General features: G+C 35.8%; 5 protein-coding genes, 3 long non-coding RNA genes and 1 pseudogene across 8 annotated transcripts; 3 read left to right on the forward strand and 6 right to left on the reverse strand.

The window, feature by feature from the left end:
* Positions 1-385: 385 nt before the first annotated feature.
* LOC109130213 (uncharacterized) lies at positions 386-1,338 on the reverse strand (annotated as a pseudogene).
* Positions 1,339-3,327: 1,989 nt separating this feature from the next.
* On the reverse strand, positions 3,328-7,394 carry LOC104766654 (calreticulin-3). The gene is made up of 14 exons (XM_087508176.1): positions 6,965-7,394; positions 6,564-6,671; positions 5,830-6,022; positions 5,358-5,616; positions 5,115-5,171; positions 4,948-4,995; positions 4,737-4,823; positions 4,588-4,645; positions 4,435-4,502; positions 4,159-4,254; positions 3,963-4,019; positions 3,784-3,870; positions 3,624-3,656; positions 3,328-3,532 (listed from the first exon to the last, which is right to left on the reverse strand). The coding sequence occupies exons 1-14, from the start codon at positions 7,071-7,073 to the stop codon at positions 3,521-3,523; spliced, it is 1,272 nt and encodes a 423-aa protein (XP_087364302.1). The 5' UTR covers positions 7,074-7,394; the 3' UTR covers positions 3,328-3,520.
* On the forward strand, positions 6,732-9,844 carry LOC104766663 (histone deacetylase 8). Its single transcript, XM_010490590.3, has 3 exons — positions 6,732-8,045; positions 8,139-8,725; positions 9,293-9,844. Exons 1-3 carry the CDS (start codon positions 7,802-7,804, stop codon positions 9,593-9,595), a joined length of 1,134 nt encoding a protein of 377 aa, XP_010488892.1. The 5' UTR covers positions 6,732-7,801; the 3' UTR covers positions 9,596-9,844.
* Positions 9,845-11,239: 1,395 nt separating this feature from the next.
* LOC104766673 (putative axial regulator YABBY 2) lies at positions 11,240-15,436 on the forward strand. The gene is made up of 6 exons (XM_010490600.3): positions 11,240-11,654; positions 13,685-13,816; positions 13,904-14,036; positions 14,181-14,229; positions 14,325-14,400; positions 14,978-15,436. Exons 1-6 carry the CDS (start codon positions 11,586-11,588, stop codon positions 15,083-15,085), a joined length of 567 nt encoding a protein of 188 aa, XP_010488902.1. The 5' UTR covers positions 11,240-11,585; the 3' UTR covers positions 15,086-15,436.
* A 2,422-nt stretch (positions 15,437-17,858) lies between these two features.
* On the reverse strand, positions 17,859-18,478 carry LOC147946542 (uncharacterized). Its single transcript, XR_015586687.1, has 2 exons — positions 18,310-18,478; positions 17,859-18,185 (listed from the first exon to the last, which is right to left on the reverse strand). It is a non-coding gene; the product is annotated as an uncharacterized LOC147946542 (long non-coding RNA).
* Positions 18,479-18,723: 245 nt separating this feature from the next.
* Positions 18,724-20,517, reverse strand: LOC104766681 (protein STRICTOSIDINE SYNTHASE-LIKE 3). Its single transcript, XM_010490613.2, has 4 exons — positions 20,186-20,517; positions 19,819-20,097; positions 19,432-19,599; positions 18,724-19,282 (listed from the first exon to the last, which is right to left on the reverse strand). Exons 1-4 carry the CDS (start codon positions 20,515-20,517, stop codon positions 18,880-18,882), a joined length of 1,182 nt encoding a protein of 393 aa, XP_010488915.1. The 3' UTR covers positions 18,724-18,879.
* Positions 20,419-22,472, forward strand: LOC104766685 (succinate dehydrogenase subunit 6, mitochondrial). Its single transcript, XM_010490625.3, has 3 exons — positions 20,419-21,033; positions 21,716-21,818; positions 22,078-22,472. Exons 1-3 carry the CDS (start codon positions 20,854-20,856, stop codon positions 22,230-22,232), a joined length of 438 nt encoding a protein of 145 aa, XP_010488927.1. The 5' UTR covers positions 20,419-20,853; the 3' UTR covers positions 22,233-22,472.
* Positions 22,473-22,861: 389 nt separating this feature from the next.
* LOC109132193 (uncharacterized) lies at positions 22,862-23,411 on the reverse strand. Its single transcript, XR_002037442.2, has 3 exons — positions 23,336-23,411; positions 23,077-23,206; positions 22,862-22,990 (listed from the first exon to the last, which is right to left on the reverse strand). It is a non-coding gene; the product is annotated as an uncharacterized LOC109132193 (long non-coding RNA).
* Positions 23,412-24,180: 769 nt separating this feature from the next.
* LOC147946543 (uncharacterized) lies at positions 24,181-25,160 on the reverse strand. Its single transcript, XR_015595084.1, has 3 exons — positions 24,838-25,160; positions 24,618-24,757; positions 24,181-24,551 (listed from the first exon to the last, which is right to left on the reverse strand). It is a non-coding gene; the product is annotated as an uncharacterized LOC147946543 (long non-coding RNA).
* Positions 25,161-25,165: the final 5 nt, after the last annotated feature.

Here is a 25,165-nt window from a genome sequence, read left to right on the forward strand (position 1 = left end):
GATGTTCTCCCATGAACTCATTAACGTACGTAATAGATAATTTAATAAATATATATAATAATACCAATTCCTAAATCATAAAAGAATGTTATTATAAAATAATTTAAAAAAATAGAGACAATTTTTTTTTGTTTTCATATCTTGACACCCTTAGTATATTTGAGAAGTATGCTGATACAAACAAAAAGGAAATATGTATCATTTTTCATTAGTATGTGTATTCCCTTTAAAAAAAAACACACAAAAAACAGCCAAGAGTTTTTTTTTTTTTTTTGGTTTTAATGTGAAGATTCCACTTCAAATTAGAGTTTACATAGTTAGATAATGATTACAAAAAATAACTCATTACCACATGAACGAAGAGAAAAACTAACATAAAATTTTACTAAAGGGGATAAGAGAGACGACTAAAGTAAACTTCCAGGAGAGAGGTTGGCTGCGAGACGGTCCCAAAATGAGAGGAGGCGACTTCGCAACGTACAATCAATGGAGAGGCGGAGATATGTGGCGGAGCATTCGGCAGATGAGAATATCCTGGCATTTCGTTCCTTCCAGATGTGATAAACCACGGTCTGAAACAGAAGCTTGATGATAGTGATTGCCTTTGTGACATGCAGTTGACGGAGATTGAGAATCCATGCAGGAATATCTGAAAGAGTAAGAGGAGGATTGGGAAAGAACTTAGCAGCAAAGAACCCCCAGAAGTTTGTGGAGAACAGACAAGTGAAAAAAAAGTGCTCGTGTGTCTCAATTCCATTGGGACAAAGAACACAAGATGCATGGATATTCAACCCCCAGCTACGCAGCCTATCTCTTGTTGGAAGGCGAGAGAGAATAGCCAACCATGTAATAAAGGCAAACCTTGGCACATGCTCTTTGAACCACACAGCCTTAGCCCAAGGGACGATCGGATAATGAATCCTTAGCTGCTCCCATGTCTCTTTGGCAGAGAAACAGAGGCGATATAATCCTGCATCGTTATGCCAAAGGTAGGAATCCCGGCCTTTACTATCCAGGGGAGCAGGAAGTTCAGTAAGAGCAATCAAAAGCGCTTGAGAGTTATCTGATCGAGCATGCGGTAGTACCCAATTCCCATTTCTCGAAGCGGCGATAACATGCGCATCCTTACTAATGCGGAGTTGTCTTGGACCAGATTCACCTAAAAAGGTAATAAGCTGATCAAACTCAGTCCATGAGTCAAACCAGAATGAGGCAGAACGCCCATCACCCACTTCACATTTGAGATACTCAGTGGTAATGGGTTTGAGCTGCAATATGCTGTTCACCGTTTTAGAGAAACCATTAGTCTCCTTTGTTAGTCAAGAGTTACAAATTCATGATTCTCATTTTTTTTTTGGGGAATCTTCATTTGTTTCTCATCAACCTATAAAAATAACGAAGAATTAATCTCTTCTCCTTTACATCGGGGATTTGTTCCTAAAAATGGTTAGGGTTAGTTTTTTTCTTTTTCTTTTGTTAAAGTCAAGAAATTAGAATTTGAAAACAAAAGGACGAGGAAAACACATATAAATGACATGCGTTTAATATTTAAAGAGTGTTTTTTTATTCGTCTACGATAAGTTTAATTGATAAGTGACAAGTGTTATTGCGAGTTGTCATTATTAGCCCCTAGGAAAATGTGAGTGAAGGTGCCCATGTTATCGTAAGCTCACGGGCTCTCGTGCTCGTTTGTCTATTAGCCCTTTTTATGTCTCCAATTGCTTTTTTTTTTTTTTTTTTTCAAAACTCTTGAACTCAATGGGGCGCAAATTAAAGTGGAGGGTAAGTTAATAATAAGGTAATTTAGGTATTTGTCTCCATCATCAACCTTACCTTTTGTTTTAAACTCTAATTTTTGTAATTCCATTCGCTGAATATACGTCTCTGTTGCACCAATTCTATATATATGTGTCTCCAAATTTGTCTATATTTCATATGGTAATCAATTATGATATCGATCCAGATCCAACGATTTAATCCAACGATAAAAAATCACACCAGACATGGTAATCATCAATTATGATGATCTTAAAAACCTGAAGGAAGTCTTTAGACTAATTGTTTACATATCCAAATTGATTGATTTGCCTAGTTACTGAGTTTGACACCACCAAACCTCTTTGATCGTCCTAGTTCCAGTCTACTTTAAGTCATGTTTCCTCTGTCACTTCGATATATTAAAATTACCAAGATGTATATTTGCATATGTTGATGATTATTTAGAGTTTATATTCATAAAAAGGACTACAGTTAGCAGCATCTATCAAAACATTCGGATAACACAATACACCGCCAAGACTAAGATGGTATACAAAATATTAAACAACAGTCAAAGCAGTCATTGGATTCCAATGGTGTCACACATTGTAGAAGCTACAGTTAAAAACACTTTTAATAGATAACTTCGCTTATCATGAGTGCTCCACTTACGTATCAAAAGCTCTCAAGATGCACCGTGCACCCTATAGACTTTCTGCAATTGATTATATCAATTTAATACCATAATGTAATTAAGTAAATCTTTTTATATATTTTAAGGACGTTCCAGATTAAACGAACCATTAAAGAACAAAAACCCCCAAAAAAAATAAAAGTCTATTGATCACGACTTTAGTGCGTTATGCGTCAAATTGAATAAAATTTCTACTTCCTAAAGTCGTCAAATGATGTGATATGAACCGTACATTTAAAGTGGGAAAAGGTACACAACTAAACATTTGTGCCCAACATTGAAACGCATTTAAAATTCTTTCGTTTTGTTTCTTTTGACTTTCGTAATTCGTTTTCACACAATAATAAAAATATATCACTGTTATATTTTCTTACTAGTTTTATGACTTTATCTTCTCCCTTTTTTAATTGTTGGTAAACTACTACAATTCTAGATTATTCCATTAGATTGGCTTTCTAACATTAGCTAGGTGGAGCAGCACTTGACTTTTCTTAATGTTGTCAACAACAGTACGTCTGCTTAAATTTATATAGTGATACATCAACGAGAACAATAATTTTTTTTTTTTTGGTGTAAAGAACAATAAAAATTTACTAATGACAACATGACAATCTTCTCTTCCTTCCGTTTTAAATTAAATAGTCATCTTAAAACATAAATTTTGTTTTTGGTTAAATGTTGTTCCCACTGTTTTAATGTATTGCCCAATAAGAAAATTTGTATAATATATATAAATTTATTTTAATATGTTTTCAGTTTTAGACGGAAGGAATAATAATAGCGCATCTGATAAATTATAGTATAGAGTTAGCTTTGAAACCACCCCTTCGTATACCTATATTTTTAGTCTGAGTGTCTGATCAACTGCATGGTAGTTTTTCGTTCTTTGTAATTTTAGAAAGTTTGTATTGAAAGCAAAATAACCAACTCAAAAGTTTTCATGCCAAAATACATTATAGGAACCGAAAATGAATACCAACAGTTACAACTTATGAAATTACAATCACACACATTTAAGCCAAATAAGTTGATTTTTCCAATGCTTGCCAAAATGCCGACCACTGCGCCTTACAGCTCGTCCTACACGAAAATTCAGAATCATACCAATTTACAATTTTAGAACAATTAAGATGTGACTCAGTAGTACTAAAATGATGCATAAACCACTTACATGGTAATCATCCATGTAATCACGTGGATTGGGCTGCAAGACAAAACAAACCAATACATTTCAAACATACTCATTCACTTTTTCCCCACAAAAAAAAAAAAAAAACAAGGTTAAGAAAGAGCAAAACTAGATAACTGATTTGGTCTCAGTATGTACTTACACGTTTGTAACGCCTCCTCCTGTCTCCATACCGGTGGTCCCTTTCCTTCCTTCTACGCTCTCCTTCTTCCCGTGCTTTTCTAGCTTCCTGTAAACGTCAATTGGTATGACCATGCTTGTAACTAAGATGTACAGATAAGATTTGGAAAGGAAACAAGATGTGGTTTGTAAACTACGAACCTCATCCTCTCTAGCTTTTCTTTCTTTCTCAGCTTCCGCAAATAACTCCTTCTCAGACTGGTGTGCATGGGAAAAGTATATAGCATATCAAATTACTTACCAAGACATTTTCGTACATAAAACCACGAGGAAGTTTTCTTCTTCAATTCTATCCAAAAAGAAGCAAAAAAATATATCTTAAGGCTCTGAAATCTACCTCCCTGTGCTGGTCAAAATAGTCGTCCACGATGCCTCTTGCATATTGCGGGTCATCGCAGATCAAGATATTGTCAAAGATAGAACCAGCCTTCACCTGCAGTATTAACATCAATGTCTTCATCCAGTTACACTATATAAACTGGTTCTCTCATCTATATATGTTAACTTTAACTAGTTGGCAGTGACTACTATATACAAATGTTTATCCCATGTCTAGTGATGGAGTGATTATAAAAGTTAACTGGATATAATTCAAAAAAACTCTAGAACTTACCTGCCACACTTCAATGCCTGCATATTTAATAGGCTTCAGAACATAAAGATCTGGATCATCTTCAAATTCTGTGAAAAACCAAGAAGCTCAACCTTAGTATTTACGAAAATCATAAATCCATCCTAAAACGCAGTTAAATAGACAGAAACATGCCTGGGTTATCTATCCATTGGGTCTTCCATTTTCCCTTGTAGTTTGGGTTTTTGATCCTCTGTAGGAAAGTAATGTTTTGAGAAAATGTCAAATGGTGTAGAAGAAAATTTGGTAATCTATATAACCATTGATGACTGTCAAATAATAACCTTTGCTTTCCAAGGACCTTTGTAAGCAGGATTTGGGATCTTAGGGGGTTCCCAGAGACCGTTTTCTTCCTCGTCCCAGTCTTCAGGCTAAACAAGTAGAGAGAGATATATATTCAGAATTTGCAGTGATAAAAGACGTAGAAAGAATGATGGATGCTTGAGACTAACAACAAAACAATCAGTTAAAGAATCCAATTTAACAGTAACATACCTCTTTAGCTTTACGATCTGGAATTTCACGGGGAATAGAATCATAACCCTGTTTACAAAAGAAAGAAAGAACTGAGTGCCTTGAATCAAACTAAGAATTCACAGTATGGGAGCTGAATAGCTTCCTTTCAATACAAATAGTCATTTCTATACTGCTACGCAAGTCACCTCGGGTTTGACATCGTTGGGGTCATCGATATATTCTCTATCATCCCAGTCCTCTGGCTGCAAAAACAGATCGGTAAAATCTATCAAGGTGAAAGCGAAAGGAATTTAGTGTAACTGCATATCTTGATCTTGCTAGGAAGATAAAGATCAAAATCGTAAAAGGCTATCCAATCTTGCAAATGTTTGGTTTAGCAATTCAAATTGCATAAAGAAAGACTCCTGGAAACCTTACAAGCACCTTACCTTCTTTGCATTCTTGACCTTTATCTTCCTTGGAGGAAGGATGTCCCAGTCTGTGTACATACTGCCAAATTCTCTCTCTTTATTATCGACCAGAACGCTGTAAGAAGCATCAGGCCGCAGAATAAATGTGTAAAAATGATTTAATTTGTCTGTTTCACATTGCAAATCCTTTTTAATCGGATAATTTTGTCCCTGATATGAAAGAATAACATGAAGCTTCTTTGTCTGCGTTCCGCATATATCTGGTCCAAACATTAGACTGCATAGAAAAAGGAATGAACAGTTTAATGATGAATCCCCAGAGAAAAAGCATGAGCATTAATTAGTTCACGGAATCCAAAAACATTTCCACCTTTTCTTGGAATCAACAACTTCGTCATTGTTCTTCCTACTATAGTCTCATAAACGACGACATAACTAAATCTAGGCAACTTGACTATGGCATAAAGGTATAAGGCACAAGATTGATTACCTGTAAGGAGTATCACCACCAAACTGCTTCTGGTTAACATAGCCAGAGAGGAGCTTGATGTAAGCGCCACCACATTCTATGTCTTGTTCAATCTTGACTGAGTACTGGACAACAAGAGTCCGGTTTTTGTTGCTAAACTCAGGAATCTTTGCAGAAATTGCATAATGCTTGGCATCATTATAGGTCTGAATACCTAAACACATGAAGAAAGATCGAACAAAAAAATTCCTCAGTTTAACCAAAAAAAAGGATTCTATTTTTGTTCATGTTAAATTCAAAGATCGAAAGCCAGTACACCTAAAGAACTCCACGTTACAAGAGAGCTCAAGATCTACACACAATCTGCTGCTGACAATAGCAAATCAAAGAACTAAAAAAGTTCCTTAAGTGTAACCAAATGAAGATCCTAATATCCCTCAAGTTAACTTCAGAGAATCGAAAGCCAGTACGCTTAATAACTACATATATCCTAGTTCACATAACAAAAAAAAAGCTAAAGATCTATACAAAACAAGCTGCTGACAAGAACATATCAAAGAAGAAAGACACTGCAGCATAACAAAGATCACAGGGCAACGCATGAAATCACAGAGAACGGAGACTAAGATTCTCTTATTCTGCAGATGGTAAGAAATCCACTTAGCATTGCAAAAAAACCAAGTGAAGCCCTTAACGCCAAAAAGATAAGAGTTCTGAAATTACATATCAAGGGTGGGCAAAAAGGAGATGTATACCTTTATTGTCAGGATCGCCGGGCCATTTGCCGGCAGTGTGCTTAAAGGTTCCAGCTTTGCCTTCGTTTCTTTTCCAATCAGACAAGACCCACCTGCTTTTCCATCCACCTAAACACAATCGGACTAAGTTAATTACATAAATCTATAAATAGAAACCCAAACAAAAGAGAAAGAATCTAGAACCATATAGTCGTTATACTACCAGAAAAGGAAAATCCTAGAATAGAAGATTCTAGTTGAGTGATGGATTTGGCTTCACTATCCTAAACAAGTCAAATCGAACTACTACTTACTCTGATCATAGATAGCAACAAAATTCAAAAACTTTTAGCACAAATCGATGTTTTGTTATCCGGAAAAGGAGAGAAGAGTCAAGTCAAGAGTGTTTATATATACTTTACCTTCGAAATGCTCTTCTAAAAAGATCTCGGAGAAAGCCAATGGTGCGATACTAAGTAAAGAGAAGAGAAAGATGGAGAAAGAAGCCAAATTTTTTTGAGGTAATCCCATTTTTTTTTTTTTTTTTTTTTGGTTGAGAATCTCTATCAGTTCACCACCATGGTTAGTGAAAATTGTGCTTTGGGGGGGATTTTATAGCAAAGAAGAGTGTGTTGACTCAGAGTCGTTTGGTTTAATTACGGTATTACCCCTTCTTGAGGTTCGGAATGGTTCTTTCATCTTCCAAAGACTTTTTGTTGTGGGTTTTACTTTCAAGTCGTCGGAATGGTGGACGGGACTGCGGAATCTTCAAAGTCGTTTTACATCTGCGTACGTAACAATTGGGGCAAAAAAAATCCCATTAATTCAATGGTCCCAAATCATAATTGCACTAATCTCCTTTTGAAACAAAGTGTGGTCTAACTATATAAATACTAATCATATTCATATGCATATATACTAATAACGCAAAGTTAAAAAAAAGATACATAATTGTCTTACGAGGGGGGAAGAAAAATATATTTTTGTTGTTTCCATGAAATTCTAGTGAGTAGTGAAGAAGAAGACTATAATGTCTATGTGATGTAAGATGAAAAAAATTAAAATCCAAAAAAAAGTAAACCCAAACAATAACAGTAAACCTTGTCACTATCAGCATGTCCAGTCCAGTCCACTCCAGCCCAATAAGCACGAAGTTTCTTGTCTAAAATTACTAACCTTACTTTACATTAGCAATTAAACTAATCAATTAACCCCAATGGCCTCCGACGTCGTCCAACCCCAATCTCCGTTGCCGGCCGATGGCTTCCAGTCACCTAGACGTCTTCTGGCACGACGGAATGCTCCGACACGACGCCGTATTAGGCGTCTTCGACTCCGGATACGACCCTGGGTTCATCGACGTATTGGAGAAGCACCCGGAGAATGCCGATCGCGTCAGGAACATGCTTTCGATTCTCCGACGCGGTCCCATCGCTCCTCATATCAATTGGTTTACCGGCCGTCCAGCAATAATATCTGAGCTTCTGATGTTTCACACTTCAGGTATGCCAAATCTAATGTTCGAGATTTAGGGCGTAAAAGAAGAAACTTTAAACGAATTCAATTTTGATCTGTGATCTTTGCTTCCTTGCACAGAGTACATCGAGAAGCTAGTGGAGGCAGATAAATCAGGAGAAATGTGTGAACTTGCTCCAGGTACTTTCATGAGCCCAGGCTCGTGGGAAGCTTCCCTTCTTGCAGCTGGAACTACTCTATCAGCTATGCAACATATTCTTGATTCTCATGGGAAGATGGCTTATGCTCTGGTACGCCCACCAGGCCACCACGCACAGCCTACTCAAGCCGATGGGTATTGCTTCCTCAACAATGCGGCTCTTGCTGTCAAGCTGGCGTTAGATTCGGGTTCTTGTTCCCGAGTTGCGGTTATTGACATCGATGTGCACTATGGAAATGGCACAGCTGAAGGGTTTTATACATCTGATAAGGTTCTTCCGGTGTCACTTCATATGAACCATGGGTCATGGGGATCGTCTCACCCGCAGAAAGGATCTGCTGATGAAATTGGTGTAGACGTGGGATTGGGTTACAATCTGAATGTCCCTTTACCTAATGGCACTGGTGACCGTGGCTATGAATATGCCATGACTGAGCTGGTGGTTCCTGCTGTTAGAAGGTTTGGACCCGATATGGTTGTTCTCGTTGTTGGTCAAGATTCTAGCGCTGTGAGTTCTTTCTTTGCCAAAAGCTTAATTGTAATTTTCCCTCATTAGCATTCAAATCCATATCAGCACTATTATGCTAACCACACTGAGTACGCTGTGCGCCTAAGCTAAGTAGGCAGATAGGCTACCGCTAATCTAGCTCTATTTCTTGCAAGTGTGTTTGTTTCCTTTTGTGGTTGTTTGAGCTGACCACATTCTTTTGCCATAGGTGGGTTATTATTGAGACCTAACTATTTTACAGAGTCTGCAGTTTCAGTACTCCATTAGAAACTTCTTTAATCACAGTTTGGTATAGTTGTTTATGGTTCATGTAACTTATTCCGGACTAGAATAGTCTGTCTAAGCACTTCTGCAGGGTTTATTTTCGTGGTTAGGGGTAAATAGATAACTTATGTAAGCTGCTCCGGTTTTGCATTCCTTTGCTTTGTTCTTTGTTCTCCATCATTAGAATTCACCCCAAGGTTTTGGCTTCAAACATTTGCAAGTGATGCAGCATGCCTAGTTTGTGAGATGCTTGGAATATCATGGACTGACAGATAATCACTTTTTTTACTGTCGGATCTGCAGTTTGATCCAAACGGGAGACAAAGCCTGACGATGAATAGATACAGAAGGATTGGGCAGATAATGAGGGGAGTGGCAGAAGAACACAGCCAAGGAAGGTTGCTTATGGTGCAAGAAGGCGGGTATCATGTTACATATGCAGCGTACTGCCTCCACGCCATGCTAGAAGGCGTGCTTAAGATTCCAGAACCGCATCTATCGGATCCGATCGCTTATTACCCTGAAGAAGAAGCTATTGCTGTTGCAGCTGTTGAATCAATAAAAAAATATCACTCCGAATTTGTTCCATTTCTCAGAGGAACTTAAAGATGTGCCGTATGAATGAGATTTAGGTGGGTTCCTCGTTGTGTTGTGACCTTTTGGAACATAGGTCCGATTGTAGATTGAATCACAAGTTTGGTCCTTTCTGCCACTCCAAATGGCATATATATATATATATAAAAAAAAAAAAAAAACAACTTGTTTGACGATTAGTTAGGCTTACAACTTTTTGTGACGGAATACTTACTTTTGCGAAAGAGAATTTTTTATGATATATACTCGTAATTCTATAAATGCAAGCTACAAATAAGATATCGGCATATATAGTGCGGATCATATGTGCGGGTCCTTGAGAAAGAATGCATGTCAACCTCGTGGAAATATGTCAGGATAAGATTGATATTCTCGACTTCCAGATTATGTTTCCCCGTCGATCTCTCTTATATGATTTCTTAGAAAGAAACTTGTAAGAATTGTGTGTTGGGTTGATTCCAAATGCTTTACATTACATGTGCTTATTTTATTTAGCTTTCTTACATCGGACAAAGTTAGAAAACCCCCTTAAAAAAGGCAACTAATTTATTTCGGTGGTTTCATAAGATTTATGTGTTAAAGGTTTTGAAACATCTATTACGAATTTTTTTTTACAAAACCATATATATAGATAGTATCTTTATTTTATATTTAAATACTAGTTGTTTCATTTATTTTGACTCTAATTATATAAATAAGGACAAAATAGAAAATAATATACAAAAATTGCATTTATGTGCACTTGCCGAATAAATAGGATTTTAATGAACTTTTTGAAACTCAATTGCAAGTCACTAAACCAAACCTACGCACATGTTTAAGTTTTTAGAGAAAATGACAAAAAGAATTTATCTTTTGAAAAATGTCTAAATGATATCATAAAATTTTCATTTTGTCCAAAAAAAAAAAAAAAAAAAAAAAAAAAAGATATCATAAATTTTCTAGGGGTCAAATGTCCTTATTACAGTATGTATCGTTTTCAATTGTTCCTGAATGGATGTATAGCAGCTTTCTGTATACAAATTGGAGTTAATGAAGTAAATGTTAACTATATATGTTCTATGTTAATAGTTTTGTTTTTGGACTTTTCACGTGTGTTGTTAACTCTGGCTACGACGATTTACGGATTACGGTTTGCTGTTAACCAAGTCCACATATCGTTTTCAGATATGTCGACAGTTTGTCAATATAATAATTGAACCCATACTGTTAAAAAATATTCTCATTTCTTATCTGTTAGACAAAAAACCTCATTCTCATCTTGTTCTTGTACTATTTTATTTCTAGAGTGAAGTTTGAAAAAATAGCACTATATGTATGTAATAAACAAAAATACTACATTATAATGTAGTCTTATTACTTTATCCAACATCGCGATGATTATGCGCAAAATAGAAAAGGCGTTTTTGGTTAAAGCATAAAGAAATATCACTTTATTAAAAATAAGAGTTTTGTCACTCAGTTATTTACATATATATACTTACAATGTAAAATAACTGAAACAATGAGATTATTGAGCTAATTTCCCTGTAAAAGTTTGAAACTAACCTATGATCAGTTGATATATAAGATAAAGGAATTGAATCAACGATGTAAACTTTGAAAGAAAATTACAAAGGATAGTATATATATATCTTCATCACTTTGTGATGGAGTAATTTAACTCTCTAATTATCTAAACAAAATTGTAAGTATCGAAAAATAAAAAAGAGGGACATTGTAGTATAGTCCCCACTTGTCTATCTTCGTCTCCAAATAAACCACATTAGTCTTTTCAGATTTTTTGTACACTTCCTTCACCCCCTCACCCCTCTCTCTCTCTCTCTCCTCCTTCCTCTTTCTTCTTTGCTTGCCCTTTTCTTTAATTTTTATTCTTCCAAAATCAAAATAGTTCCTCCTCTGATCTCATTGGGATAACTTTAAGTTTCCTTATATAAAAACCGAACAAGAAGAGAGATATATCACTGAAGAGAATCCACACACACACACACACAAAAAAAAAATGTCTGTGGATTTATCATCTGAGCGTGTGTGCTATGTCCACTGCAGCTTCTGCACCACGATTTTAGCGGTAATTATCTCCCTCTACTCTTTACTTCTTTCTATGTGTCAATGAAATTCTTAAAAGAAAGTGTTATATAATTTGGTATTTACTCTGATCAGCTAGATCCCCTTTTTTCCAACTTCTATCAAACTGTTTTATAAGACAATTATCTATTTATCAAAGTTTATGGTTATATATCTATATGTATATTGTATGGTTAGTTTTGCGTATGGGTCATGATGATAGATCAACGTACTTTGTTTTTTCCTGTGATTATTGATGAAGATATATATGGGAAATTTCTTAATTTCAGAAACCCTAAATTCTTCTTCTTATTTTTTTCTACAAAAAAAAAAAAAAAAAAAAAAAAAAAAAAAAAACAACGCGTGATGAGATACCCAAAGAAGCAAAGGAAGTTCGGTAGTTGAAACATAAATTTTAGTGCTCAAACAAAGTAAACTCAAAGGAAACAGTTTCTGATCAGATTTAGGGCTCTATGAGTAGGTTTTAAGTCTACTAACCAACAAAAACCTCTTCTTTCCCTATTTTCACAATTTAAAGGTTGTTTTTTTGTTTTTTTCGTTTTTAATTAGGGATATAATTTCTTTTGTATTTGGTAAATCCTTCCCTTATTTACTCTTGTATTCATATTTTCTTTGGTGTTAGTTAGTTCATTAAGTTTGAATCGCCATTAATATTTCCTGTAAAAGGGATTGGTAGATAGCTTCCATGTGTGATGCAGTCTCAAAAACTTTCACTAAGTTTTCTACTTTTATAGTCTGACTTCATTTTATCTTTTCATATATATGACTGTAGTATGCGACACATGTATACACATATCATATCAATCATAGATCTTTCATCTCCAAGCGTGGTCCATGGAAAAATGTTTACATCACATCAGCAGCTGATAATTTAAAATCAATTTTTTTTGGTTCTCTAAAAATTCCTTCTTTTTTTTTTCCTACAGTATATAAGGTGAAGCTAATTTATTAAATGTATATAATTTTAATATTTAATTCAAATCTCACTAGTTTTATTTCAGCTTCATAGGCTGGCTACATATATAGTATTAAATGGTTTTCTATGACTATTATGTGTGTGTGTACATATATATATATATTACATACAAATCACTGATCTATGATCCATGAGTCAACTGATGTAACTTCATTGTTTACACGGCAAAAAAAAAACCCAGTAAACTGTAAACTCTTGTCCAGATTATTCTTAAACACATATAAATAAATAATGGAGATGTAGCATGAGTCTGATTAGAGACAAAAACGGCCACGTTTAGTAAAAACGTTGAAGGTCGTCTTGCACAAATTAGGGTGTGTATTGTAGTGGAAAGTACAAAAGATTTGTTCTACCCAGTTCTAGCAACAATTTCTTGATCTATACAAAAGCTGCAAACTGTTAAATCATGGCCGATCTTGACCACTTAGGATTGGATCCTTTCTCTCTCTCTCTCTCTCGCTCACGCACACACACAAGCATACATACACAAAAATATAAGAAGATTATAATAAAGATGGTACCATCACTTATATATATGTTAAGGACTTTATGGGCTGTGGTTAAGGTCACGTCGTTTTCTAACATGACTGTCTTCTCCTTACAAGCTTCATCAACCATTCTTCATCTTTACTATCTTTTATCATGTTGCCTTGAGGGTTGTGTGTCAGACATAGAATTCATCAGAACCCACCATATAGAAAAATACACCCTTAATTTTATATATGGTAGATAATTGATCATTTGTTTGGTTCGAATATTAGCTGTGATGCTTCTATAAATTTTCATTTTATATTTTATGTAATGAAATTCTATTGGAGTAAATTTCCATATGCAATTAGATCTATAATTAACAAAACAAAACAAAATCACTATTCTATAGGATGAATGGAGTAGTAGTTAACAAACATACTCTCTCAAGTGCTCTCGTTAAATTAGAGATTGGTATAACCAGCAATCGAATTACAACATATTCTGACTATACATAATAAGATGAAAGAGATGATCTTATACTAATCAAGACATATATTAATGATCAGGTAAGTGTACCATACGCAAGCTTGTTCACACTTGTGACGGTGAGATGTGGCCATTGTACCAATTTGCTCTCCCTCAACATTGGAGTTTCGCTCCATCAAACCTCACCTCCTCCCATTAATCAAGATCTTCAGGTATCATATTATTTGCATTAGTTAGTCTATCAACATTTTTTTTTACAATCAAGAAACCCGGCTTATCTAGTCTTTGTAATCATGAAGCCGTATAAGCAGCACATAACCTCTTCGGTAACAAGGAAAGATTTTGGATCATCTTCTAGGAGCACCAACAATATATCCACCACATTGTCCGAAAATATCGACAGGGATGCTCCTAGAATGCCTCCTATTCGTCGTAAGTCTCTCTTAATTCCTTTCTAACATGTACGCAAAGTATTTGACGTTTGTGTATATTCTAGCTAGCTAGCTAAATGTATCCGACCGAGCACAAATTTTTTTAATTTTAACTAACAAGTAGTTTTTTTTTTTTTAATGGCAGCGCCGGAGAAAAGACAACGCGTCCCTTCGGCATACAATAGATTCATCAAGTAATTGTTAATTGCAACATTGTTAGTTCTTTTTTAATAAATTATTCTTAACTTCTTCACCAGTTTTAATTTTAATGAACTTTATTGTTAATCAGAGAGGAAATCCAAAGGATCAAGGCTTGCAATCCAGAGATTAGCCACCGTGAGGCGTTTAGCACAGCTGCTAAAAATGTAAGCCTTCCTTACTTTATCAACATTTTCACAGATAGATATATAGCTCAAAACAAAAATCTTAATAGTAGCTTCACCGACGACGTCAGAATTATAGAGACTTATGAAAAGATCCAAATAAAATAATATTTAAAAGGTACTGACGTATACAAAGTCTTCTTAAACAGTAGTAAAATGTTTAACTTCAAAAAAACAGTTAAAAATAAAATAAAAATCAATATATCTTTTAATTAAATAACCAATTTTGGAGTACGAAAAACTAGAAACTAATATACAAACACGTGTTTAGATGAATTCTTAAAGTTATTATATTTTTCAGATAATTAGTACTGTTTATGAAATGAATTCTTAAAGTTATTGTATTTTTAAATAATTAGTACTATATATTTCATAAACAATAGCTGGGAAAATTCTAGGGTTTGGTCTATTTCTCTTTTGTGATTAAACTTTCGAAATATAAGTGCATATACCAATAAGGTAGTGGCTGCCACTATGCATAATTGGTGGAATGTTTATATATCACAGTATATATTTTCTGAAATTAACTTTTGGGTCTTGTTTAATTTCTTGTGTGTAGTGGGCACATTTTCCTCACATTCACTTTGGATTAAAGCTGGATGGCAACAAAAAAGGCAAGCAATTAGACCAGACAGTTGCAAGCCAAAAATCTAATGGCTATTGCTAAAGCCCTTTCTATATATACATATATGCGTGTATATATATATATATGCGATATATGTGTATGCTTTATGTTTATCTTTGTACGTACGCATTTATGAATGTGTAAGCAGAGGAGCTGATGATGATGGCAGTGAAGGCGAGGAAGAAGAAGAAGATCATATATAAACTTACATATATATATATATATGTATACATGTATCTATGTTCCTTTCTTTTTCTTGCGCAGAATTCAGCTATAACTTCGTTGCTTTATTCTCCTAATAAGTGTAAGTCTTTTATGATTTTCACATTTGAACCTAAGTATTTAGAAGAATCTTCTTTACGAAGATTGTAATATAAATTTCCACTTTACTCATTCTGAAAAGGTGTAGCTTTGTTGTGTGGTCACAACTTTATATATAATATAATAAGTAGTTCATGGGAGTAGTAAATAATAAAACATGAGAGGTTAAAAAGGTGTGTGGAATTAGATTGAATGATTCTATATAAACTTCAATTAATATATAAATTTTGAAACAAATAAAGAGTTTGGATGTTTGGTATCTAGATGTTTTTTTTTTTTTTGGTCGGAGGTATCTAGATGTTTTTGTGTATATGTTGAGATATATATATATATATATATGTACAATTAAGCACATGTACAGTATATACATAGTAAAAGATAAATTCCATCTTGGGATATGATATATGGTAACTTTTATGGTGCTGAGATAAGTCTGAAACTCACTCATTCCAAAGAAACATTCTTTGCAAAAAGCAAAGGCGTTCACTTGGTTGTTTTTAATAGTTCTTTTAAAAAAAAAAATCAATAAGAAAAACCAATACTCGTGTCTCCTCTTGTCAGCCACAAAACTCACAATCCGGTTGAGTAACATCATGATTAATACTATGTCACACTTTTATTCTGGTGATCGGCTCACTGTTTCAGGAAATCATAAGCAGCGTGAAAAACTCTGGTCTTTTTAACCGTTGCAGCGGATGAGGCGGACTAGTGTTCCGGTCGATACCGTTTTTTATGGAAAAAAGAATTTGGCATATAATGATTTAATTCTTATCTATTTAAGAAAATTTAACAACTAGTTCGCTAGTGTATTTATTTGCAGTGATCGTTTTCAAGATTCGAAGCAATAGAAACGATCGAGCTTGTCGTGTTGTTTTAATAACATGGAAGATTTGACTTTGTCAACGCATACTCGTTTTCTGAAACTTTTGTAGTATGTGGTCAACATAATTTTTGCTTGTAAAAAAGAAATATAAAATAAAATATGAACTCTTTTGATCAGTGGCTACTGAATAATAGACAAAAACGTTTGTCTCTTTTAATTTAATGTAATGCAGTCCTTATACCATTTATAAAAGTAATGCTATATAGATATTTTTGTATAGCTAGCTGTGGTCAACTTTTGCTAAAAGAATGCCACTTTGAAAAAATGACTCAAGCATAGACCAAATTGCAATCACTACTATCTTAGCTATAGTTTCCACGTCAACATCAATTATCTATTCAGTATACGTACTAATTATAACTTACATTTTCTATTGTCTAAAATGGACACAAACTCTATGTAGCTTGTGGCTATGTTTAATGATAATCATCTCTCGTATAGATAGTAGATCGTACATCCACCACTCGATAAATTTTGGTTAGGAGATGTGGGGACCTGTCCAATGTGTGCAACAGTATTAGAGACACTTACGTACACCTTCCATCGTCCATGCACACACATTTTAATTAGAATAAGAAAAATATATACGAAAAAGCTTTGCATATACAATTGAATTAAGATATGTATAAATAGAGGAGGGAGAGAGAGGAGATGACAATGTTTAATGAAGGGTCCAAAAGAAAAACAGAATCTGAAACGTCAAATCATGTTGGTTGGGGTCTTTGTTATGTCTTTGGCTGTTTGTGCCTCTGACGGGTCTTGTCCACAACACTTTAAATGTTTCCTTTTCTTTTTTTCACTGCCTTTTTTCTTCCTTCATTATAATTATGTTATTTTGTTCCAATCTTCATTATCACGGTTTTCTTTTTCTTCGTTTGTTTACGGTAAATTTGTTGTTCGGGAACAATTTAGTCTAATAACATAAAAGTACACAAGAATGCATTCTATGTGTCCATAACAATTTTGCTGTATAATTTGCCAAATTAAGTCCATAACAAATTAGAAACGTGGATAGGTACAGCTTTGTCCTTGGTCATTTTATGTGTTAATTAGCTTACATTATTGCATGTGACGCATAAATGACATAAAAACAAATTTAACATAAACCATGTGAAATTCGTTTGGTTGAATTTTATAATAATTCTGTAATAATAAATTATGGTCATGTTCTCTTTAGTGAATAAGATTATACTATATTTGTATTGCTCTAGGTTTAATTTTTATTTTGTTAGTTTAATATAACCCTGACATTTTTTCTAATAAGTACACTTTTACCTATTGCATAATTAATCCTAACAATTTTATGAAATTCTATGCTTAATTCTATCAGTGTCGTTTTGTACCCTTACAAACATTTATAAATAAGATTTTATACTGATCTTTTTTTGATTTTTATTATTTTTAGCAATAGTATCTCATAACAGGCATTAATATTCAGACCAGGGAAATTGGTTATGAGCATTATTGTAGCCGGGGGATGATTATTTTTTTACCCAGTGTAACATATCCAACGAAATGCTCATGAGACCCGAAGGCTGAGAAGCCCTAATTTGTAATGATAGAAGAAATTGAAAGAGATAAGACCATGTAAACCCTAATTTGTAATAGGTATAGAAAGAGAAAGAGAGATATATATAAGAAGATTTTTAACGCATGCAGATGAATGAAACCATTCACTAATTAATTTTGATTGGCTATTGAAGAAGAAAGAGAAACAAAAAGAAGGAAGAAGATCTCACCGCAAGGGATGTCTTCCAGGTCGACGATGGAAGTGAAGTATCCTAAACTCATCAGCACCGTGTCTATCCTCGGACCGATCCGACAAGCATCGTAACCATCAGGAAGCGGACACCTGTTGATGTCCCTCACGACACCGCCGTTTCAGATTTCAAGTACTCAGGAGCCGGATCCTTTCTTCTTTATCATCCTTATTTCCATCTTAAACAAACCAACACAATATTAAACTTCAATTCCAAAAATAATAAATTCGAAATTCCCTAAGGAAAATCTTCTGCGTAGGATACACATCAGATACGCAATCGGAGCGATTGAAATCACCGACCTTATTTATTTATCATCAGCTGACGGGCAGAGATCTCGATCCCTAGGCTAGCTAGCCTAATAGCAGTCGAATCGGATTTAAGGACTATATTGAACCCTAGTTTATATTCCACATTACAATATTAAAACTCTAAACTTTGATAACTATATTTGTTTGTTACACTAAAGTCATATACAGTAAATGCAACGTGGAATATTAAAGATGAGAAACTCTTTTTCAATAATTTCGTTTATTATTAAATTGCGAAGATAGAAGACAAGGGGTCAGCCCAGCCCACTAGTAGACTATATGCTGTTTAAGCCCAACAAAATGAGAACCGAATTAATACACAGCCTTTACTGCACCTAACTAATCCAGCCATTAAACGAAGGGAGATGGACAGTTTGAACCTTGAAGGAAGCCGATCAAGTACCATTTTGTATTTAATGTTGTTTTGATTGATTGCATCAAAGACAGAGTTGTTTGATAAAAGACATATTAATTGATTGCAATCCCTTGCCGCCAACTAGAAATTTACAACTTCACTAAGTTTGATTTTAGAAAAAAAAAAAAAAAAAAAAAAGGAAGAAACTAAGGCAAGTCATATACAGCAATGAAAGACATCAATACACTTCCCATCCAAAGCTTCCCATCTTTCTCCTCCACTTCACTTACTGCCTTCACCACTTTCCCTTGACTATCTTCCAACACCTTTAACACTTTCCCTTCTTCACTGTACTTCACAACCACACCATGAGGCCAACCACCTACCTGCAGCAAGTACTGGAACTTCACTGATATCGGCAGTTTCAGAAAGAACTTCCTCACCCGAGGGTGATGAGCCATCACGTGTGTGAATATGTTGCGGTGGCCGTGCACAGCCACCCAGAAATCCCCATCTTTGTTTGTCCGGATGTTGTCTGGGAACCCATGTAATAGAGCTACCACCTCTGAGGTTCCAGCTTTTTCCCCTTTTAACCAGTATTTCCGTAATCTGAAATGACAGACAACAAAAATAAGCATCGGAGTTTATGTTCTACCAGGATCATTGAATTGAACTGATATTGAAACAACTTGAGAATCCAGAAGTTATGCCAGACAAATGATGTGGAAATCACAGAGGAATTAAGATGAAGGACTCACCTTCCAATTGATCCTTCACAAAAGATGAAAAAGGAGCCGTCTTTGCCAAGGGATAGACCATTAGGAAACTGTAGATTTCTCACGAGAGTGGTAGTCTCCTTTGTTTTTGGATTGTATTTCAACACCCTCCCCGTGTCTTCCCCCGAGACAATCAAAAGCATGAATTTCCTAGAAACAGCAATCATTATACTCAAAACACTAAGGGCACAATTGGTCAAGCACACAAGTGGTAACTAGGCATCAGAAGCTCATTGCAACTTCTTGTAGATTATATTGTTTCCCATTGACTAAGGAATACACAGTTGAACGGTAGTGAAGAAGCAAAACAAGATAAGCAACCCATCATCGATCAGGAGAGTAAAGATCAGATCTTTAAAGCATACATACCTCCGTTGGAAAACAGAGCTGCTATCAGTAAAGTATACATTTCCTTCGTCATCAATATCAAGATCATTGGTAAATCTCAAAGGCACACCATCTGCCTCGGTTGTAAGAGAAGTTGCCAAACCTCCTTCAGGACCAACCTTCATTATCCCCAAATACGCATCTGCAATGTACAAATCCCCAGTTTTCTTATCGAATCGAAGCCCCAAAGGTCTACCACAGATATGTTCATCCTTCAAGTAATCCAAAAGTGATGGCTTTGGATCACATAGTTCTTTTGACCTAATAAAAACATACATAAAACATTCAAAGTTGAGAACTTTACTAGAAACGAATAAATCGATTGCAAATCGAAATCAAGAACACTCACCGATTGATTGAAGTATAGGCGAAATCGGTCCAAAGAGAGCCATTCCAAAAGAGAATCCGACCGTCGGCGACTCCGGTGTAAGGACCACGACCTAGCGGATCGAAAGCGATACTCTCGGGACCTTGAACCTCGTTGAGAAACCTGATCTGCGAATTCTGCAACAGATTGAGACGGTCTCTCTCCTTGGGAAGCGAAGATAAAGGAGGCATGTCGATCTTGTAAGTTTCAAAGTCGGGGAACTTGGAAATAGAGCTGTGATTGAAGGGATCGATAGCGCAGTAGATCGCCAAGCCGAGAAAGATCTTGGCTACTCTTGTCATAGCCATGTTCATTTTTTTTTTGGCTCAACTGATGATTCGAAGGAGAAGAAGAAGGAAGTAGTTAAGTAGTCGGCAGTGCTGCTTTTGTGGTTGAATCTTTTAAAAACTTTTTCTTTTTGTTTTTTAAAACTCTGATAATGACAAACCGGAACGACCCAAGCGTGTACGTGGTGAGATATGATTAGTAGGTTTAGTAAACCAATGGTCTGAGGCACCGTAGAGGAGTGAAGCTCGCCGTCAATCAGAAAAAACGTAAAAAAAAAAAAAAAAAAAGTGATCTTTTTTTTAGGAAAACTGAAAATTCAATTGGGACGAGAGAGAGAGAGCATCATCGATCTGGAGAAGAAGATGGGAGATTCGGAGTCATTCGTTGGGAAAAATTGGAATGGATTCAAGGGTTTCTGGAGTGATAGGCTCTCTTTCTTCGATAACTACACGAGGTTCACCAAACGCGACGCTCCTCTTCCTTCTTGGTCTTCCTCCGACGTCGAGGAGTTCATTGCCTCCGATCCTGTTCATGGCCCTACCGTAATTTCTTCTCTCTCTCTCTCTCCGATCTTTGATTGCTTTTTTTTTCCCCCGTTCATCGCTATTGTTTTGTGATATTAACAATTTTCGTGAAATCGATGATGATTAGCGTATGATTTTGGCTTTAGATCTAGCAACCATAGATAGAGCTCAAGGAGCCCAGTGAGTGAATCACCGTGGCTTGACATTGAAACTTAGCTTCATTTTGAGAAAACGAAACTGGACTTTTTGATTCCGCACTTGTGTCTTCATATGTGTCAAGTTTTTTTGTTCAGCTTGTCGATTGTATTAGGTAGGAGGAATAGGTTATCATCATTCCAATCAATTATTAAGTTAGAAAAAAACTAATAAGGGTACGGAGGTAGAGAAGCTTTAGAAGAAGCAGGAGTTATATAGACTTAGAGCGAGCAGAATTGTGATAAGCATTGGGGAATCTAGTTGTATTAAGGGTTCCCAGAGTGTGGTATATTCTACGATTGATCCCTTATTTGACGTTTTGGTGCCTTGAGAAATATAAACTCTAATATCATCATTTACTCTTTTCTGGGGACACTTTACAATTCCTTGTACGACTTCTTTCTCAGTTTCAGCCCATATGTACGTATTTGGTTTTCTTACTCTAAGATATAGAAGTTTTGGTCCTCTACAAGTTTGGCTAATATTGTGTTCATGCGCCTTCCAGCTGAAAACTGCTAGGGAAGCTGTGACCTTTGGTGTTACTGGAGCTGCTCTTGGAGCTGTTTCTACTGCTGCTATTGCCTGGAAATACTCCAGGACTCCACATGGTAACGCATTTTCTCTCTGTCGATACACCTATTTGATCTTGATCAACCTCACTTGTTTTTTTAAACGTACCACAAAACTCGCTATTCAGGGATAAAATGAAAACATACAGGAGTTAACTAGACATTGAATAAGCTTGGAATGTGTTATGCTAAGTTATGAAGTTCTCATGGGGCTTACATGTCGCCAAATACTCTTTTCGAATTGTATTTTGATTTCTCTTGCTACGTTTGACACCTCTGACTGCTGCTGGTGCGACAGGTGCTGCATTGTCGTTCTTAGGAGGAGGTCTTTTTGGTTGGACCTTTGGGCAAGAAATCGCAAACCACACGATGCAACTCTATAAGTTGGACACAATGGCAGCCCAAGTTAAGTTCATGGAATGGTGGGAACGCAAGAGTCAAGGAAGGTCCTGAATCCTAAACGAAGACTTGAGTGCTGCTTTCTTGTCCAGAGTATCTTGCAATAATCATAAAATGGTGACCGTTGTCCATTTCCAGACTTTCTCTTTTGAACCTTCCTGTTCTCGCTTTTGGAGCATGTTTTCCTTGTCTCAATAATCCAACACGCCTCATCGAATGTTTTGAAGATTTAAGGAAATGAATTGAAAGAAACCAAATGGTTTCTGAAAAAAGAAGTTAAAAACGTTGACTTCACTTACTGTGTGACGCAGATAAAGCTTTCTGTTGGTATTTCATAGCAATAAGTTTTCCCCATTAAGAGTTTATTTACTGAAACTCGCAAGTTCTCTCCATCTACATGGCTTTAACAGATTACCTTTGGGAATATAATATATCCAGTAATTAAGTGGAACAAAACCAGAGTGAACACTTCAATAGAGAGACATATGCAGTCATACAAACACATTACCAGAACTGATTGGGCTGGAACTAGTCCCTAAAGACAATCATATTCTGGCAATAGTTCTTCAAAGGCTTCCTGTGAGATATGAAACAAAAAGAATCGTGAGAAGCCAGAGTCTGCCGTTTTGTAAATGGTAAAACAAATCATAAAACTTCATGTCTGGCAAGAATATAAATCCAACTTCACCTGAACTCCATCAAAGATAATTTCCCAAAATTCCAGGTCCAAGACAAGAAACAAACAAACCTTGGATCGTGGCAGAATCTCCTTCAAGATAGCCATAGGGGCCATTGCTTGGCTGGCTCGGAACCTGCGAGAGCGAACAAAATCATAATACACACTAAAAAAATTAGCTTATTGATTAAGATTTTGAGACAGAGAGAGCCAGAAAAAAACCTGTGGATGGTGACATAAAGCCTCATGAGCTCTTTCATCTGAGGACTACCATATCCCAGCATATATGAAAAAATTGCAGCAATACCCCAAAGAATCATCTAATGGAATGATGCTACCATCCTTGTACATCCTGCAATGTTAATTCATGGAACTAGAGGTCACAAAAATGTAGGATGTACATCCTAACATGAATTAACATTGCAATGTTAATCCTGCAATGTTAATTCATGGAACTAGAGCAGAGACATGAACTACAAACCTGGCACAGCCGCACGATGAGACTAACTCTTTTTGACAGCGCCTCAACGAGAGAGAGACAGAGAGTTTCACAGAACCAAAACTATAATTAAAGCGAAACATAGAGATTTAGAAGAAGAAGAAGAAGAAGGAACAAGGATGTGGTACCTTTTTAACGAACAAAACCCCTGAAGACGTTAGCACGGAGAAGATGCGTTTCCATCAAAGCCAAGCCAATCACTGATGATCCCATAGAAGCATCATCCGATCCAAATTAAAACCTGAAATAAGTACATAACGACAATGAAAATCACATGAACATATATATAAAGCCAAGCAACCTATGCAATATTTAAAAAACCAAACCCTAGAGAAACATTAGTATAGATGAACATATATATATACCTCACCAACAATAGCCATTAGTATAGATGTGAAGTAACCAGAAACTCGAAATTATATACTCTCAAACCATCCTTCTCTCCAACAAGGTCCGTAACCTCCACGATCTAACACAAGAAAAGAAAAACATTAGCTGATCTGTGTCAACAGTAAGAATATAACAAAGGGAAAGAGGAGACTGTCAAAGAGGCAACAGGGAGCAACGACAGATCAAAGGCATCCTTCAAGATAAACTGACACATAACAGAACAAAGGTTAACTTGTGGTTGTAATGAAGACGGATGGTAATAAAAAGATGTAGCACAGAAGAAACTTAAAGAGATGACAGACCAGAGGTTAGATTTATCCAGTCATATCAGTCCTCCCGGTGCCTTCACGATCTGCATCAAAGAGAAACACATTCTCGTTATAAATACATATTGAATACCAAAAAATAGTTAAAAAGGACAAAGTTTAAAAACAAACTCCTGTAGGAAAGAATCTGTGGATCATCGATCTCTCATCTGAATGTGTGCAGACAGCAAGAACACCATCTGGGAAACACAAGAAATAGAGGACCAACAATAGCCAATATTGAACCGCTAGGCAAAAAGGTGTATAGATGTGAGGTAACCTGAAAGTTAAACTCAGAAATCAAACGCACTCCCACAATGTTTTTTCTTTCTCTCCGAATCTCCCACACAGTAATCCTGGTTCCTCGTGATCTGCATCAAAGAGAGACATTAGCTGATCTAAGAACACTAAAATAAAATAAAAGGGAAAGAGGGGACCGTCAAAAAGGAAACAGGAACCGACGAAGACGACAGATCAAAGGCATCCTTCAAGTTCAAGATAAACTGAGACATCAGAACAAAGGTGGAGTTATGGTTGTTATAATGAAGATTTATCAAATCAGAGTGTACCTTTGGGAAGACCTTCAAGGCAAACGTAGTGTTCCAACCAGCATAACCACGTACACTGATGTCAGCCTGTGGATATGCAATCAAAACACACACATAAAGGTACGAAGTTTATCATATTAGTCCCCCTGTGCCTCCATGATCTACATCAAACAGAGAGATATGTTCGTTAGAAAAAAACATTGAACCAATAATTAAAAAGGGACAAAGTTTAGGAACAAACTCATGTAGGAAAGAACTTGTGAATCCATCTCTCATCTGAATGTGTTTACACAGAAAGAACATCATCTGGGAAACACAAGAAACAGAGGACCAAACAAGAGCTAATATTATATAAAACAATTGATAGGCAAGGTGTATAGATGTGAGGTAACCTGAAAGTTAAATCATACGCACTCCCCATAATGTTTTCTTTTTCTCTTCGAACCTCCCACCTGGTGCATGCCTCATGATCTGCATCAACTACCTGAAGATATCGCAGAGAAGACAAAAACGATCCATTAAAACCATCACCAACCGATCAAAGCATCTTCCTTCCTCCACAATCTGAA

Source organism: Camelina sativa, chromosome 3 (genome assembly GCF_030686135.1).
Source record: "Camelina sativa cultivar CO46 ecotype springtype chromosome 3, ASM3068613v1".
Taxonomy (NCBI): Eukaryota; Viridiplantae; Streptophyta; class Magnoliopsida; order Brassicales; family Brassicaceae; genus Camelina; species Camelina sativa.

What these genes read in the sequence shown, in the direction of transcription:
- LOC104766654 (XM_087508176.1), bottom strand. Translation starts at nt 7,073, where the DNA reads ATGGGATTACCTCAAAAAAATTTGGCTTCTTTCTCCATCTTTCTCTTC. An exon ending in ATTTTGACCAGCACAGGGAG is followed by an intron (nt 4,020 to 4,158) that starts GTAGATTTCAGA and finishes CATGCACACCAG; the next exon opens with TCTGAGAAGGAGTTATTTGC. An exon ending in GGAGGAGGCGTTACAAACGT is followed by an intron (nt 3,657 to 3,783) that starts GTAAGTACATAC and finishes TTTGTCTTGCAG; the next exon opens with CCCAATCCACGTGATTACAT.
- LOC104766663 (XM_010490590.3), top strand. Translation starts at nt 7,802, where the DNA reads ATGGCTTCCAGTCACCTAGACGTCTTCTGGCACGACGGAATGCTCCGA. An exon ending in TCTGATGTTTCACACTTCAG is followed by an intron (nt 8,046 to 8,138) that starts GTATGCCAAATC and finishes TTCCTTGCACAG; the next exon opens with AGTACATCGAGAAGCTAGTG. An exon ending in TTGGTCAAGATTCTAGCGCT is followed by an intron (nt 8,726 to 9,292) that starts GTGAGTTCTTTC and finishes TCGGATCTGCAG; the next exon opens with TTTGATCCAAACGGGAGACA.
- LOC104766673 (XM_010490600.3), top strand. Translation starts at nt 11,586, where the DNA reads ATGTCTGTGGATTTATCATCTGAGCGTGTGTGCTATGTCCACTGCAGC. An exon ending in TAGAATGCCTCCTATTCGTC is followed by an intron (nt 14,037 to 14,180) that starts GTAAGTCTCTCT and finishes TTTTAATGGCAG; the next exon opens with CGCCGGAGAAAAGACAACGC. An exon ending in GCATACAATAGATTCATCAA is followed by an intron (nt 14,230 to 14,324) that starts GTAATTGTTAAT and finishes ATTGTTAATCAG; the next exon opens with AGAGGAAATCCAAAGGATCA.
- LOC104766681 (XM_010490613.2), bottom strand. Translation starts at nt 20,517, where the DNA reads ATGAACATGGCTATGACAAGAGTAGCCAAGATCTTTCTCGGCTTGGCG. An exon ending in GCCTATACTTCAATCAATCG is followed by an intron (nt 20,098 to 20,185) that starts GTGAGTGTTCTT and finishes TGTTTTTATTAG; the next exon opens with GTCAAAAGAACTATGTGATC. An exon ending in TGTGAAGGATCAATTGGAAG is followed by an intron (nt 19,283 to 19,431) that starts GTGAGTCCTTCA and finishes CTGTCATTTCAG; the next exon opens with ATTACGGAAATACTGGTTAA.
- LOC104766685 (XM_010490625.3), top strand. Translation starts at nt 20,854, where the DNA reads ATGGGAGATTCGGAGTCATTCGTTGGGAAAAATTGGAATGGATTCAAG. An exon ending in ATCCTGTTCATGGCCCTACC is followed by an intron (nt 21,034 to 21,715) that starts GTAATTTCTTCT and finishes TGCGCCTTCCAG; the next exon opens with CTGAAAACTGCTAGGGAAGC. An exon ending in ATACTCCAGGACTCCACATG is followed by an intron (nt 21,819 to 22,077) that starts GTAACGCATTTT and finishes CTGGTGCGACAG; the next exon opens with GTGCTGCATTGTCGTTCTTA.